This window comes from Anabas testudineus, chromosome 11, assembly GCF_900324465.2.
Source record: "Anabas testudineus chromosome 11, fAnaTes1.2, whole genome shotgun sequence".
NCBI classification, from domain to species: Eukaryota; Metazoa; Chordata; class Actinopteri; order Anabantiformes; family Anabantidae; genus Anabas; species Anabas testudineus.
Window position 1 is genome coordinate 12,192,074 of NC_046620.1, and position 16,327 is coordinate 12,208,400.

Below are 16,327 nucleotides of genomic sequence, written 5' to 3' on the forward strand. Positions count from 1 at the left end.
GTGACATATACAGATGAATATCCAACTAAATGCTGCTCAAATCCAAATAAGTCTTTACAGGGGGTTTTCTTATTTAAGCCCATATTTTACACTGCTGTGATAAAGCTACTTTCACTTTGATGTAAGCAATAACTGATAAGCCAATGTGTGTTACTCTTCAGATGCTGGGTAATTCACTTTGTACTTGAACTGATTCAAATTCTTCCCATCAAATTCAATGAAACATATCCATCATCCACACGAGGCTTTAAAATTAAATTTAGATTTCATAACTCAGCACCAAATACATAATTTATACCAACACTTTCACGAAGCCAGCTCTATTTTTGACCATTCTACATTCAGACACACACACACGCGCGCGCGCACACACACACACACACACACACAAGCAGCAGTGCAGGTTCCATGATCTTTAATAAAAGGCACATGTACAGCCATAGTGAGATGAGTGAGTCCACTGTCATAGAGACGAAGCATTAAAACACAGAAATACAGGAAGTAGAGGTCAGGAGGAGAGAGATCTATCTGCTTTACAGTAGAATCTACTTAAGTAACATCTTGTTCTTGTTCAAGTAAGTCTAACACTAATACATCGCTGTGGTAAGTAAAACCGTCCATCCTTGTCCCTGCGACACACACACGCACACATTTCATCATCAGCCAAAGACTAATCTTCTACAACAGTCTTCTCCAGAGGGCTGTTGAGCTCAGAGCACACAAAGAAGTCCAGATCGCCCTGAGACTCAGTTTCGCTCCGTTTCTTCTCCCTTGCTGATGCTGACTTGTCCCCATGGCTGGATTAGCCTGTTTGAGAGCAACAATTTGCTGCTGGGCTTCTGTTTTCCTTCAAGTTCCAATCAAGTGCAATGCACACAGACTATATGAATCATTACACTTTGTACAGAGACCCAGAATCTAACCAGAACGTCAACTGGATAACTACCCAGGCCCAGGTTTTCTGTGTGTCAGTGCCATGCAACACATTTATCAAAATATTTTTTTTTTACTGAATTTGAGGAACATTAAAATTTAATTTGACCAAATTCTTAAAAAAACAAAACTTTTTTTTTCCTGCGATGGCAGCAAATTGCAAATCCTGTGATTAAGACATTACTACCTTGAAATTAATGTTTTAGTACAAAACAGAAATTCACAATGTGAGCACAATGGACCTTACTGACACTGGGCTACAAGAACGTGTAATCATGACTGGTAGTATAGTGGTGCAAATAAAAAAATAAGATGGTAATCAATGTAATCAAAACATTTGCTGATAATGGAGTTGAATGCCATAAAGAATGTTTGTTCCATCTTTTCAAAATTGAGGACTTACTGCTTCTTTATATTGTTAAAGTAAATAATCTTTTGTTTTCGACCGTTCTATAGGCAAACAAACAATTTAAGGACATCACCTTGAGCCTGAGCAACAGGCTTTTACTTTTTGACATTTCAAACATTAAACCATCACTGAAGTAAATCATATGCATATTGACTGATACCTGTAACTGACACACAGTGAACCTGGGGACTCCGAGGGTTTGCTGGGATCCCAGGCTTGCTGGTCCTGTACTCTAAGGATAGTACTCTGGTGCACATAAGGACACATTTACAGGAATCTCACAGTTACGATCTGTTGACACACACTCACACAGGCAGCCGTTCACATGCTAAAACCAAACAAAAAAAGAAACTAAAAAGTTCACAGGTACTTAAATATTAAGGATTAAGAGAAATAAAAATGGTATTAGTGTTGAAGGTTAAATATAACCACAGCTGCAGGAATAAGTCAAAGAACTAAAATATGCATGCAGCCAGGCCATCTCTCCTCTTGTTGAAAGGTAAAAGGGCATTAAAGGAGGGATGCTGTCTTTTGTCTGTTTCGACAATGTTTGAGATGAAAAGTGGAAACATTTGCCATAACAGAAGTAAATTGTTGATGAGGCTGAGGCATAAAGTGAGTAGAAGGAAAGGAAAGGACACACACACACACACACACACACACACACACACACACACACACACACACACAATCATGCCTTCAATATCCATCCATCCACATGTCCGAAGAACAGCTCAGTAGAGTCAGTTGCTCTATTTTCACATTATAAAACCGTCTTTGGGACATTTGAACATGCAAGCAGAGTTTGGGCTGCACCCCCGGGTCCATCGAATAACTTGCTCATACACACACACACACACACACACACACAAACACACACACACAACAAATGTACGCAGCAAATCCTGCTTTGGTCGGCGTGTGTGCTACCTTTGGCTGTGGGTGTCAGGGGTGAAAGGTCAGACACAACCTCACCTTGAAAGAGCCTCCGCAGGTACACACCAACCATCTCAGAACCCCCACCCCTCTATCCCATATCAATGCCCATCCATCTCCATAGCAACTCACAGCTCCCCTGAGCAAGGGGTCTCACTATCTTGTAAAAAGAGGTAAGTGTAATTAGTGGTGTGTGAATATTTATGTTGTATATTTTGTGTGTGTGTGTATTTGAGTGTGTGTGTGTGTTTGAGTGTGTGTGTGTGTGTGTGTGTGTGTGTGTGTGTGTTTGAGTGTATTTGTGTGTGTTGGTGTTAAGAGGTATCAGTGGTTCAGTGGTGTCTTTTTAATCTTCATCACATCTTCTCTCTTATCTGTCCTACACCTTCCATCGCCCCTCTTTTCCTTCTTCTCCTTCCTCCTCCTCTTCTTCCTCTCTCACTCTTTATTTTTGGACTTGGAAGATGAACAGGCGCAGGTTGATGTTTTTGGCGGCCAGCAGTTTGTTGCACTCCACCGAATCGGAAATGGGCAGAGGGACGTAATCGGTCTCGTTGGCGTCATTGCTGAAGGAGTGGTGGTGGATGACCGGCTTGATCCGCACGTCATCGTACGGCCCCTTCAACAGCAGGAAGGAGCACTCCAGGGCAGAGTTCACCTGCACGAGCAAAAACCCAATGCATTAGCTAGAACCTCTGCTGAGTACAGTTACTAAACGTCTGTATTTAAGAGTTTAAGTTCCTATAAGACAGAAGTCTCATGAGGTTTGCTCTGTTCGCTATTCGATCAGCTCCAAACTTTTAAGGACCTGTGAACAGTGACGCATGAAATCAGGCACTGAAAAACTTTATAAATAACCATGGACAGACGTGTGATGTGTGTACCTTGCTCTTGAGGATGAGCTGGAACGAGAGAGTGCGCTTGCAGGAGAGGTTGGGGTTGCGTTCAGAGTCGTTAACACGGGCCTTGAGCACCCACGTCTGGTTGAGTACAGTGAAGCGCGGTGTTTCATAGTAAAGACGAGTGATGAAGTCATCGGTGCGGTACGGCCTGAACTGCACCTCTGGATGGACATATAAGAGGAAGATTTGAAACAGGAAGAAAGACTCTAAGTGAGAGTGAAAATCAATAAAGAAGAGAAAGGACTTCTAAAGTAAAGTAACTTATTTTCATAGTAATGATTCGTGGTCATCCTGCTGCACTCTATTCGGCTGCCTGTTGTGTTCATGTATATACCTGTAAACCCAATCTTCTCGTAGCAGAGCAGGCTAAAGATGCTGTTGTAGAGCTGCATGTCTCTGTGGTGGTTCTGGTCCATCTCTCCCAGTATTCCCATCAGCTCTGTACCCGTCTTAGTGGGGTGGGAGCACTCGCCCTCATGTGCCGGCAGCTCATGGAAGGGACCCTGCCAAGGACAGCCGATCCTCTTGTACTTACACTGTGTCACCCTGGCAACATAATGGCAAGAGTGAGTTAAAAAAACACACTTGATGAAGGAAAGAGGTGGCTTTATATAAATTAGGGCCTTCATGGAGGTGCTTTGTGATGAATACATGTTACTCTCTTGCATTGACAGTGAAGTACTAATAATATCAAAGGTACTAATTAACCTAGTGTGAACTGAGGCTAATTAATACAGCACTAATGATAAGTGTTCACTGACATCCAACCTCAGTAAAAGAAAGACTGCGATTCTTATCACTTATGTCTTGACAGAGTTGCCTTTAAATGAATAGCTGTGACTTTATTACAGTAAAAGTGAGGCGTTAATAATGTGAAAGGTACTAGTTAGCCTTCGTAGTGAACTGAATATAATTAAAACTCTGAACACTTATGTAATTCACCTTATAATTTTATCTCATACATACAGTATTATTAAGTAGCTGTCAAGGAGGCATTCAGCATTTAGCTTTAAGGCATTTCATTAGGAATCACTACTTTAACTGAAGTTAAATAAGTAAAATACATGTGCTTTATGATAATAATAGCTGAATTACTAAATATATAACCCCTGAAGGCCTTATAACCTCAAACTGAAAAATAGTACATTTACATCACGGACAATCAGAATCACCAAAATATAGTTTGTAAACATGCTTCACTGATTTTAATTATTGCTTTTTAAATACTGAGTTTCATGGTCATGTGTGTCATTCCTGAAGTTAACTATATCACCTTTATGTCAGGAACAGTCGGATCCTTTTGTCTGACCTGACCGTGAACACCTGGTGACTGCCATGGCTGTTGTCATGGCAACACGGGCACAGGCACCACTGTCCTGAGCAGGGTCACCTGTCGCTATAGCAACAACCCCACAGGATTTCATCCATGCAAATTGGAGTGGCCCAAGTATAATACACACGAGCACTCCTACATTTACACAATCACAATGATTCATTTAATCGTTTATATTCGATTTTCATATTTCTGTTTTGTTTCTTTAGGAAAACAGCCTGAACAACTCACTTGATTAACGTGTTGTAGCTGCAGTTTTAGATCATTTGTGCACTGAACTAATGTTTGAGATACTTTTCTCAATTTCAATAATAAGTACAGTAGATTTTGTATCTTGGAAAAAGTGTTTTTGTGTATTTGAATGTGTGTGTGTGTGTGTGTGTGTGTGTGCTGTATACCTGTCTTGGCACTCTTCTTTCTGGTGCCTCTCTAAGCTGGAGCGGGGGAACTGTTTTAGGCAGAAGGTACATTCTGTCGGCAGCTCACTGACAGCCTTCTCCACCGCAAGGTTTCTGCAGCACAGGTTCTTGCTGATCTCACACCTACACAAACACAGAAAACCATGAATCATACCCCAGTGCAGTGGTATATATATATATAATATATGTGGTATGTACAATGTGCTCTTACAAGTTTGTGAACAATACAAAACCATAAGTAGCTGTCTGGGCAGTGGAAAGTTATGATTTTGTCTTTTGCTGGTGGTAATTTCAATCTATACCGTAGAATATATATACCAGAAAACATAGTAGGTTTTTTTTTTTTTGTGCAAAAGTAATTTTGTGGAAAAATTATGGTAAATTGTAAAACTACTTAAATGATGTGCAATCCTATTGTGTGTGTAAATACTGAGATTCTTTAATCTGAAAACTTTATTCACTTTAAGAACCAGAGAAAAGGATGACAGTCATCGTTTAATTTATTTTTTCCTGCTGGAGATCATCACATTAGAAAGCATTACAAAGTCACATAGTTCCTAACACAGCAAGTAAATAATAATATAGAATAATCAATATTTAGAGGGGAAATGATTCTGAGATGACAGTAAAACTGTTTCGCCAAAAACCAATCCAAGAACCAGTGTGTTAAAACTAAAAATGTATATATAACGTATCAACGTGCAACAATATCCAAAGACAACGATGCTCAAATCCACCTGTGACTGCTAGCATTTACTAAAGTAACTGGAGCCTTCTTATTCCACTAGTTTGAATTTCTTTGTGCACTTTGATGTACCTGCAGTTGGGACACGTGGCCTGTTCCTCCTTGAGACGTGAATCAGCCAAGAGGTGGATGAAACAGCCCGCACACATCAGATGTCCGTTGGTACACTGTGGCGAAGAAAAGGTCAACAGGTGAATAAAACACATGAGAAAAGTTACTGAGTTTGTTAAATGAGCCAACAGCCGATGGAAATAAAGGAAAAATATTGAATTGGTGCAAACAAAGAACTAATTTGTTTACTACCTGGTTGTAGATTTTAAGGCTGTCGAAGGCTGCTTAAAAATTTATATTTTGAATACTGTTAATTAACAAATAAGGACCAATCTGGGACTGTAACATCAATTGATGTTAAAAATTATTTAATCTCAGACAAGTTATAATAACGGTTGGGCTAACAAACCCAAATATCAACAAGAGCCTAACTGCAGCAAGATTACACCTTAGAAAGTACTTTAATAGATAGAGATTTTCTTTTGTGTACTTTTGTACATGAATAATAGAGAAATTCTGGGTGATATCAACTTTTAAAGACCTAATGTTATTTTCTGGTTTTGCTTCTTTGAGTCATTATGTTTGTTTTTATGTGCTTATGAGTAGATCACTGTGTATAGAAATGTTGTCAACTTATGTTTAACTGTATTGTTAATAAATAAATCCTAACCATGTAAAATGAGTGTGTTGCGCGGCCCAGCGGGGCATGTTAATGTTTGACACTCACTGACCAATGATTAATTATAAACGTGTTTACTTGACATCGAAAGAGAACAGTTTGAGATAATAAAGTGTAATACTGTGGTGGTTTGAAGGGAAATGTGTGATAAAAATGTCGACGTTCTGGATGTTTGTTCAGGGTGCGTGTGCTGGGGACTTTGCTGAGGGCTATTTGGGGAGAATTCACAGTATAATGTTATAAACTTGAGCCAGCACTGCTGAGCACCCGGCCTGGGTGTGTCTGCTCTCTCAGCCTCATGGCTCAATTTGCAGTGTAGACACATGGGCCTGTGTTGGCTCTAGTATCACTAAAAAGAAATGAAACTTGCCAACACATTCAACAGGTCAACATTTGGGATTGGGGGTTGGGACACATGGAGAATTTCCAGATTGAGCTCCAGCTGGTTTGCTGTTGTTTGACTGTAGGTTTTGGGGGTTATGAGGGGAAGGTTTGTGATTGACACCATGTTTACCTGATATACAGACGCCTTGGGCAAGTCTAGGCACACGGTGCAGCACAGCACTGAGTACAGTCTCTCCTCCAGCTTTCCCGACTCTCCCTCGGGTATTTTCACCCTCTTCTTGGGTGGCTCGTCTGGGTCAGGCTCGGGCCCTTCTCGCCGTATCCCGACCTCCTCCTGCATGGCTGCGACCCCGGCGACAGCCTCCGCCGCTGCCCCCACGGCCCCGACCCCTAGGCCGGCCGAGGAGGAGCCAGGGGCGGCCGCAACGCCCACGTCTCTGTCTTCCAGGGAAGACATGGCGATGGCGGTCTGAAAATGTCTGAGATGTACCTGCCGCGACCAGGCTGAGCCCGAAATATTAGCAGGTTAGCTCAGAGCTAGCTTACAACTTGTCGAGCTAACGGTCAGCTGACAGCTAGCTAACGTTAGCTAGGCTAACGCTACGACAGCAACCTGTCAGGGAGGAATGCAGGCTAACTAATTATTAATGCCACCCTACACTTACGAACTTGGTTTTTAACAAGCCAGTGATTGTGTAATAACGAGATCATGTGCAAAATGTAATTATAACTTAATTAAATGTTGACTAGTTAGTTGACTTACAGTGAGGCTAGCAGACTATGCGGCTAGCTACGTTGACAAAAACACAGCAGTCCTTTCCTTTTGCCCAGGCAGAACAAAAACAACTCAGGCGTCTCTCAGCTGTTGTTGTGCTCTCGACGCCGTTATTCGCAATGACAGCCGATTACAACGACGTGCATCAGCGGCCCAGCTCCGCTGCTTGTCTAACGTCCCTGCTCCGGTACCGTCTAGCTGTTAACTGTCCACGGGACTCACGGGACCTGTCGGTGATTAAAGCCGCGGGTAGTCTCAGTTCTGTTGGGACTCGTCTCTCTGGCTACACAGCCATCTTTGTTTTTTTTTTTTTTTTTCCTGTCCGTCTCCCCCGACTTCGCCCTGCACAGCCTTTACGACTCCGGGTCAGACTCGTTATTACTCAGGCAGGTTCCCGATCGAGGCTAATAAGAGGAGTTGCGCATTTCAAGGTAAATATTTTGCGTGCATCCGTAACGGCCTGTATGTGCCAGTAAGTAGTTGCATAGAGCCGTGAATTGGCTGACAGCGGAATGTTTTCTTGTGGCAGATGACTTGGGGTATTTAAAGAGTTTTTAAGGGCGCATGCGTAGTGAGCACCTGCGGGTCAGTGTATGGCAGGACTTGAAATGTCCCCACAACCTGATATGCGACAAATGTAGGCCACGCCGCCAGAGATCGCATCCTGTATGCATTAGCAGTGTTTAGAGCCACGCATCTTTCTCACACCTTACCACAAGTGGCACTACTCTGTGACAACTTTACACAAAACTTCATGACAAAAGGCAAATGCGATCCTTCTTATCTGTAACTAACTAACTACACTGGCACACTGGGCCAAAAATGTCCTTAAGGATCACTACAATAATATCTTATCTATCTTATCTGCTGCAGCTCAGGTGTGCTGACAGCGTGTTTATGTCACTGTGGAAGCAATAAAGTGGTCAAAGTGGTTCAACTGGTTGTTAGAGACCCTGTGTTTGGTGTCTTAAGGATGCATAAATGACTGAACCAGATAAACAAGAAGAAAGCTTCAGCTGACCATGGCCACTAGGTCAGAAGCATTTCTAAGCTTTTTCATCCCTTTCGGTGCCCCACATTTGTGGTTTAGCAGTCTCAAGGACTGAGGGGTGCTTGTGTGTAGAGGATGGGGGTCGCACATATGTGTGTGTGCATTTTTGGGGGTAGGTGGGACCGAATGTCAAAGTGTCAGCTGTCTACAGTTGGGAGGGCAAAAAGACTAACCACTCCCAATGGACAGACAGATATGCCTTTTTTGGTCTGTGTGGAATGGAAAGGGAGCCATATCACCCTCAGCTATGCATGAACAGTTAATCCAGTAGCTGTATGTGATCACACACTTTTTCACAATTAAACACTACACCTTACAGTCACATCACTGCGTTTGGTTTTGCCACAGATTGCTAATTTACTGGGTGCTTGTCATCACGTAGATACAGTTTTACAGTTATTTTGCTATTATTTTCAAAAAAAAAAGCAGTAGTGTGTTATGAGCCATGACAAAATAAGTGTAATCAATACTCGGTAAACATGGCAAACTTTTACTATGGCTAAAGTAAAAAGTTCTTGGTACAGATATTTTTAGTTTATGAAAGTAGTAAACAAATGTTTCTAGGTAAATTACTCTAAGGCAGACTTCTAGGAATGGACTAAGAGTATAAAAGGAAGGTGGATCAGTGTCATCATACAAGCCTTCATAATCTCTACCACTAGAAATGACAAATGACTACATATCACATCCTCAAGATCAACACGGTTCACATAAAAACAGGGCAACCAAACACAGACACTTAAAATATATTCATGAAACTACCACAACATAAGAAACAATGACAACCTGAAAATATGTTTCAATCTTTACAGACCCCTGCTTCACTACTTCTGAGCTCACCCTCCTCTCACAGTCCTAGATGGACACGTACTCACACCATGATATGTTACACAACATCTCATGATTAATTTATGATTGCAAATGGATTCAGTGGATTGAATTGTAAATGGATTAGACACATTATATTAAAAGTATAGACATTTGTCTGGTCCATCAGGTGCTATTGTGCAGGTGCAGGTCATTCTAGGATTCTGCTGTCTAGAAATCAGTGGTATTGTCCGGAACAATGAGAGTGATGACTCTGGTCTAATCACATGGTTAAACAGGCTGCTGTTGGCTGTTTTGTTTCAGTTTTGTAGTTTGGCCTGTGGGGGCAAGGTGATTGAGTTCAACGCTTGGGCTTCTTGGGTCTATGTGTGACGGCTCTGGACCTGGTTGCTGCGCGTCTCGCCTGCTGGGCTCCCTGCTGGGTAGGCCAGAGTCTGTAGAGGTGCACTGTGGTTTCTGTTGACCAGGTGTGGCCTCTGATGGTGTGTGCACTTGGATCTGTGGAGATATGGTGAGAACTGTACTTTTCTCTTTTGATTGTTGCTGTAGTATTTTGTCCTCATCTTGTCCCCTTCCCGTGACCATATTATTGTGGTTGTCATCAGTTCGGCTGAGCTCTTTGAGTGGGATTTCTTTGCCGCTGCTGGCGTGTCCTGGTGTTTTGTTTGCCATTGTTTCTGCTGCATTTGTCTGAGCTTGTTTCTGACCTCTCCCTGGTTCTGCCTCAGTGTCGCCTGTGCTCTTCTGAGTTTTGTCTGTGAGCGCCCTCTGCCTGCACATTGAAGCCATAGCCTTCACCCAGGGATGCAGCAGGGTCTGTTCTGCTGTCAGTCTCACGTTGGGATCTGGCTGAAGCAGAGCACCGACTAGGCCTCTGGCTTCTGCTCTCAAACACAAAGAGAGAGAGAACAGAACAGAAAACAAAGTCCCTGTTTATGTAAGAAAATGTGTACATATGTATCAGCATTAGTGTCAGAATACTATTTATTTCTCTATGTCTCACCCTCTGAGATGGAGTCCCAGTAGGGGGGCAGGAAGTGGAGTTGTCCCTGCTTTATTAGCTGAAACAGCTCCTCCTGGTTCCGATCCTGACTACGAAATGGGGGGAAGCCACATAGCAGGATATAGAGAATAACACCCAGAGCCCAAACATCCACCGCTACACCGTAACCTGGTGGTTTGAAGCAATTTTCTTTAGAATAAGACAATAGCATTCAAAAGAAAAGTAAAAAAGAAAAAATAAATAAAGCTAAAAAAAAAGCACCTATATTTTGTGTAAAAGAGAAACTAAAGTAGTAGTAATCCCACAGCAAATAGCACTAACCAGTCTCACAGAGAATCTCTGGGGCTACATATGTGGGTGTGCCACATATAGTGAAGACAGGTTCAGTCACAACCATGGCAAGACCGAAGTCTCCCAGTTTCAGTCTACAGACACCAGCAGCCACTCGCTCTATCTGAGAGAGAACAAGAAAAGCAAGATACAGGCAGAAACAGAGTGAGGCATATACATTAATTAAAGCAGTTCCAATGGCACCTACATAGTTGACACACAGATAGAGTGAGAAACCATTGGTACTGACATTTACATGCATAACACTGACTTTACAACATGATTCTGTAAACTCATAAATAAAATACATCATAGTCACATTCCAAACCTCTGTGGTAAGTATGTCACATAACTGAGAATTTCTTGTTGTGCCTAATTAGTTATTAAGATCATCTGAGCAGTTTTTATTCTAACTCACCAGCAGGTTTTCAGGTTTGATGTCTCGGTGGACGATGCTCTTGCAGTGGATGTAGTTTAGTGCGTCGCTCACATCTGACACCATCAGTCCTGCCTCTGCCTCTGAGAACTTGCCTCTTTCATTGATGGCCTCAAAAAGATCCCCCCCGCTCACCAGCTCCATCACCAGGTAAGAGTGTGTGCGCGTGTGGTGGTGTGCGAACAGCTGCACTATGTGAGGGTGACACAGGCTACCCAGAAGGCTCAGCTCGTTCTGCATCATGTGCTCTCGACCGATCAGTTTGGAGCGCTCGACTATCTTCATGGCAAAGATTTCTCTGCTGTCACGACGGAAACACTCATGCACAACAGCAAAGTTACCATCTCCAACCACACGTCCTATTTCATAGTGACGCTCGATATCTGACAGGGTGACAACGCTGCCGTCTGAGGGAAGGTCCAAGGTTGTCCTCTGCTTTATGTCTTTCTGTACTGGACCCACATGAGGATTTAAAGGTTGTAACTGTGCACGAGTCTTGTCTTCATCTGTGCTGACTGACTGAGGAAGTGGGGGGCTGAGGGGAACGTCCAGCTTTCTCTCCTCTTGTTCTGAAGGAGAACTTCCTCTTTGCTTCCGCGACACAGGCGGAAGCGGGACCCTCCCTGACAATGGATTGGTCCACTCTGGACCCTGTTCTTTAGCTCTTCTTGCTAAGCAGTTTTCACAAAGTGTGGGAGAGGGTATGTCTGTTTCTCTAAAACCATCTTCATGTTTAAATGGACCAATGACAGAAGGCTGCCGCTCTCTGACAGCCCCCCTCACACGCAGTCTCTGCAGGTGGTTGGGGAGGTGAGCAGGTTTTCTACAAACTTTCTTTTTCTGAGGCTTCTGCTCATCTGGGTTATAATCGTCCAGCTGTTGTGTGCCTATATGTTGGTGCGTGTGTGTTTGGTTCTTCACATGTGTATTTGTGTCCTTGTGTGTATCTTTGTTCGTCTCGCTGCTGTCTGTCCCCTCACTGTAGCCACTGTCGGCCTTCGCTGCTTTATCCGGCGTTGGACGAAGTTTCTTCTCCCAGGCTTGTAGTGCATCAGCCCTGTAATAGGAATATTCTGGAAACAGCTCCTCCAGCGCCTCCTGCACACTGCTCAGCTCTGGACGAGCCTTACCCAGCGCCAAGAAGGCCGTCTCACCTCGGAAGAAATCACACACACCTTTCACCTAATAAAAAAACAAGAGAACCAGCTATTTTCTTGTTACTGTTCCCTCCTCCGGCCAGCTGAGGCAGTGTCCCCGGAAGTCTGTTTTGTGTTTTCCCTCACTTCCGGGGGCACGTCTCGGCTGGTTCGAGTGGCTGCAGGTGTGTGTTTTTAGCAGGTGTTCTGTGTTGCTCATTAGTGTGTTGTGTATTTAAGTTGATGTCTGTTTGTTTGTCATTAGCTAGTGTGTCAACTGTCAACCTTGTTTGTTCCTTGCTTCCTCCATTCACCTTTTCCCCGACCTCTAGCGTTCATCCACAGTTTGTAAGTTTGAGTGCAGTTAGTTGTTAGTGTTTGCTTAGCTTTGTATTTTGTTCTTGTTTGTTTGTCCCGGCGTTTAGCTGCGTTTTAGTTTCTTATTAGTTCCAGCTTCAGCTGAATAGTTTTTGTTTATTAGTCCCAGCTTCTGATGTATTTTTGGTTTGTTTATTCGTTCCAGCTTCTGCTGTGATTTTAATTTTCTTTTGTTTTGCATTTACTACGTTTTCTTCATTATAAAGTCTAGTTAGATTCTAGTTTGCCCATCTTTTGCAGTGTTCCTTAGTTTGTTTCTCCTTTTGAGGTTTTGTTTGTCCCTTTTTTGTTTCTTTACATTACGCCTGTTCTGCATTTTCTGTTGTCATATCAGTTAATAAATCTTTTTGTGGGAACTCTCACTCTGGATTTGTTGTCCTTCTGCGACTGGGTCCAAGTTTACAAGAATCTTTTGTTTCTACCACCTTGTGTAAAATCTGTAGCTAATATGTGTTCCAGTATAGAAGGAACTGTACATATGATCGATGTGGGAGGAATGTGGAGGTAGTTAACAGGGGCCCATCAGTTCATTTTTCCCTCGGGGCTCTCTTTCAGGTTGATGTGACCATGGCTGATCCTCACCTCTCGTGCGTGGGTCGTGTACAGGCGTGTGACTCTGGCTCTGTGCCAGCGAGGAAACCCCAGCGCCTCAGAGATATCCAATAGCAATTGCTCAAACGACACCACACCCCTGCGGTTCAACAGCACTGTCACCTTCAAAACGGAGAGACAAAAATGACGCTTACGGTATGATTCTTTCCCCAGTGTCCAAAAGGCCACTATTTTTGGGCTGTCTTCTGGAAACTTTGCTATAAATTTACAAACACAGTAGCATGAAAAAGTCTCAGCATTTTCTTTTTTTATTTAATGCTTTCCTGCACGAATTTGTCATTTGTTGCCTGATCTTCATCCAAGTCAAGAGTATTATTGAGAACTTACTTTATTGAGAACAACTACTACTACTACTACTTGGAAATTCATTTCCCCCCCTAATCACTGTAAGCTGACCAGGCCCTGATGCAGCAAATCAGGATCTTTCCTTCACAGTCCATACAGTTAGGATTATGTTTTAATGATGATATGCAGTTACCTTTTTATGCCATATGTAGTGTTGTCTTCTTTCCAAATAGTTCAATCTTAGTTTCATCATTCCACAAAACATTTTGCAATACTGCTGTGGAGTGTCATTGTGCTCTTTGGCAAACTTCAGGGGTTCAGCAATGTTCTTTTTTTAGTAAGCCGCAGCTTCCTTTGTGGTGTCCTGCTATAGAAACCCTTCCTTTTAAAGTCTTCGACATCACTTTGTAACCCTTTCCAGCTTTATGTAAATTATCAATTCCTAATAGCCCCTCTTGGCCAGGCAATATTCACATAAGCGTGTTTTTCTTGTGCAGAGCAAGCTCAAGAAGTTTGTATGTTTTTTTTCAAAGTAGCTCTAGTCCACACCTAAAAATTTTCCTAACACCTCACTCCACTTAGCTTATTTGAGATCATTAGTACAACGGCACATTATATTTATTAAGTTTGACTTGGATGAAGATCAGATCACATTTTATGACAAAGCAGAAAAGCATGAAATTGCCACTGTATATGATTTAAATCACATGAAATCTTGAAGCTGAAAAAAAAAGCACATTTTTAAATTGATGGTAGAAACACATCTTTAAAAAGTTGGGACAGGGGCCACAGTGTAGCATCCTCTCTTCATTTAACATCAGTCTAAGTGTAAACATCTGGTATCTGAGGAGACCAGTTGCTGGAGTTTCGGGAGAGGAATGTTTCCCGTTCTTGTTAGACAGAGGTTTCTAACTGCACAGTCCTGTGTCTCCTTGCAGTTGGCAAAAGGGCTGGGCTTCAGGTAGACCAATTAGCCACCTGGACTCTTCCACTACATTGTCTGTCATGAGAATATTGCCTTGAGAATATTATTCTGAAACTGTCTGACAAATTGTAGAAGCAGCTATTCACAGCTTGGTGAACCTCAGCCCATATTTTGTTGAGACTACTTCTTTTTTTTTCTTTTTTTTTTACCCAATCATGTTACTGATCTGTTACCACTTGACCTAAGTACTTGCAAATGTTCTTCCAGCTCTTCCTTGTTAGTACAACTTTTATGAGACATGCTGCTGCCATCAATTTCAGAATAATTTATTATGTTACATGACACATGTTCTTAGTTTAAACATTTGATATGTTTTCTATGTTCTATTGTGAATAAATTATGGCTTTATGAGATTTGTAAATAATAGATTTCTGTTAAACTAATGTTTTGGGCATTGGGAATGTAAATTCACCTTCCGGAGTGTACTCTGACCACAGGGGCGGACAATGGTGACCAGATGAGGCCGCTCTGCGCTCTGCTCTGCATGGCGGGTATGGAAGAGAGCAGCGTGAGGAGGAGATGGAAAGTGGGACGTATGGACCTCTCCTGTAGGGCCAGGATGAATGGGCCATGGTCGGGGTCCCCCGCCAGGACACTTCAACAAGGAGACGGGAGGAGCTGAAGCAGGGAGGAGAGAGAAGTAAGAAAGCAAGAGTTGTGTAATTGAAAGTGGACTCAGCACTTACCTAATTATCCTATTGGTGGTTTTCTTCTAGACTTGTATACAAAAGAAAACTCATAAGTAACACAACACCAGTTCCTCATCCTGTGTGAGCGCGTGCATGTGAAAACAAATCCGGCTGATCAGATTTGAGTGTTTTCCATCACATGGAGTGCAAGGGCCATTTGAGATTCCTCAAGCACCTTGCCCCGCCGGCTGAATAATTTAGGCTTCCTTAAGTCATGCAGACCTACACACATGCACCAAAACAAAAGCTTGCTTGACCTGGTTAGGGCTCAGCTGAATCTGCATGATTAATGAAGCATTAGGGACACAGAGCATCTTTGACGTTTCACTTTCTGGCTCTGGGGGAGACAGAGATGTTATCTGCCTGGTCAGTGGGGGGTTGTTTTTGTTGTTTTTGTTGTTGTTGTTGATGATGATGATGTTCTATACAACAACAGACAGAAACACAATATCCGGTACCTCTAACCTGACCAGAGTCTGCTTTTAACAAGACACCATTGCCCCCTTAAGTGTAAGCAACAGCACATACAGATAAAAGCTTTTTCATAATGGACACAGAGCACTTTCATTTACTTTAGCTTAAACATCTCATAAAGAGCCAGATGTGACCAGTCCAGAAAGACTCAGCCTTTTCTTAAGGGGCCCTGGGGCCCACTAGGGTTTTTGTGTATGCTATATGTGGAGGGTGTGTGTTGAGATTGCACATAGATACTAATTTCATGCACAACATCGACTGTGTATGAAAAACTAATCATTGTACCCTCACCAGACACCTTCTGAGTCTACTGTGCAGTTAATGTAAAGGTCTAACTTTCAAGGCCATGTGGAGTTTGGAGTCTAACATTAAGCAACGCAGCCAAAGTTTTATGCAAAATGTAAATGAGATCAAATCTTATGCAAAATGTTAATTAGATCCAATCAATCAGGCCACTGACTCACCTGCCATTTTGCTTTTAGCGTTGCGCGCCGCTTCACATCCATGCCGCGCTCTCTGTGGATGCGTCATGTCTCTGCTGAAGACAGCCGCTCTCCATTTGTTTAATGTCTCTGTGAGCTTCGTCTCCTGAC

General features: G+C 42.6%; 2 protein-coding genes across 3 annotated transcripts; both read right to left on the minus strand.

Annotated features, from left to right (window-relative positions):
• Nucleotides 1–398: 398 nt before the first annotated feature.
• Nucleotides 399–8,054, minus strand: cyhr1 (cysteine/histidine-rich 1). Of its 2 annotated transcripts, XM_026347465.2 has the most exons (7): nucleotides 7,516–8,054; nucleotides 6,922–7,256; nucleotides 5,750–5,844; nucleotides 4,912–5,055; nucleotides 3,515–3,726; nucleotides 3,163–3,341; nucleotides 2,724–2,936 (listed from the first exon to the last, which is right to left on the minus strand). In XM_026347465.2, exons 2-7 carry the CDS (start codon nucleotides 7,207–7,209, stop codon nucleotides 2,724–2,726), a joined length of 1,131 nt encoding a protein of 376 aa, XP_026203250.1. In that variant the 5' UTR covers nucleotides 7,210–7,256; nucleotides 7,516–8,054. The 2 variants fall into 2 exon arrangements, with proteins under 2 accessions (XP_026203251.1, XP_026203250.1); XM_026347466.1 differs by lacking the exon at nucleotides 7,516–8,054 and having other exon boundaries at nucleotides 399–2,936; nucleotides 6,922–7,209.
• dclk3 (doublecortin-like kinase 3) lies at nucleotides 7,828–16,205 on the minus strand. The gene is made up of 7 exons (XM_026348087.1): nucleotides 16,199–16,205; nucleotides 14,984–15,252; nucleotides 13,272–13,403; nucleotides 11,158–12,357; nucleotides 10,731–10,863; nucleotides 10,410–10,577; nucleotides 7,828–10,287 (listed from the first exon to the last, which is right to left on the minus strand). The coding sequence occupies exons 1-7, from the start codon at nucleotides 16,203–16,205 to the stop codon at nucleotides 9,677–9,679; spliced, it is 2,520 nt and encodes an 839-aa protein (XP_026203872.1). The 3' UTR covers nucleotides 7,828–9,676.
• Between the last annotated feature and the right edge of the window lie 122 nt (nucleotides 16,206–16,327).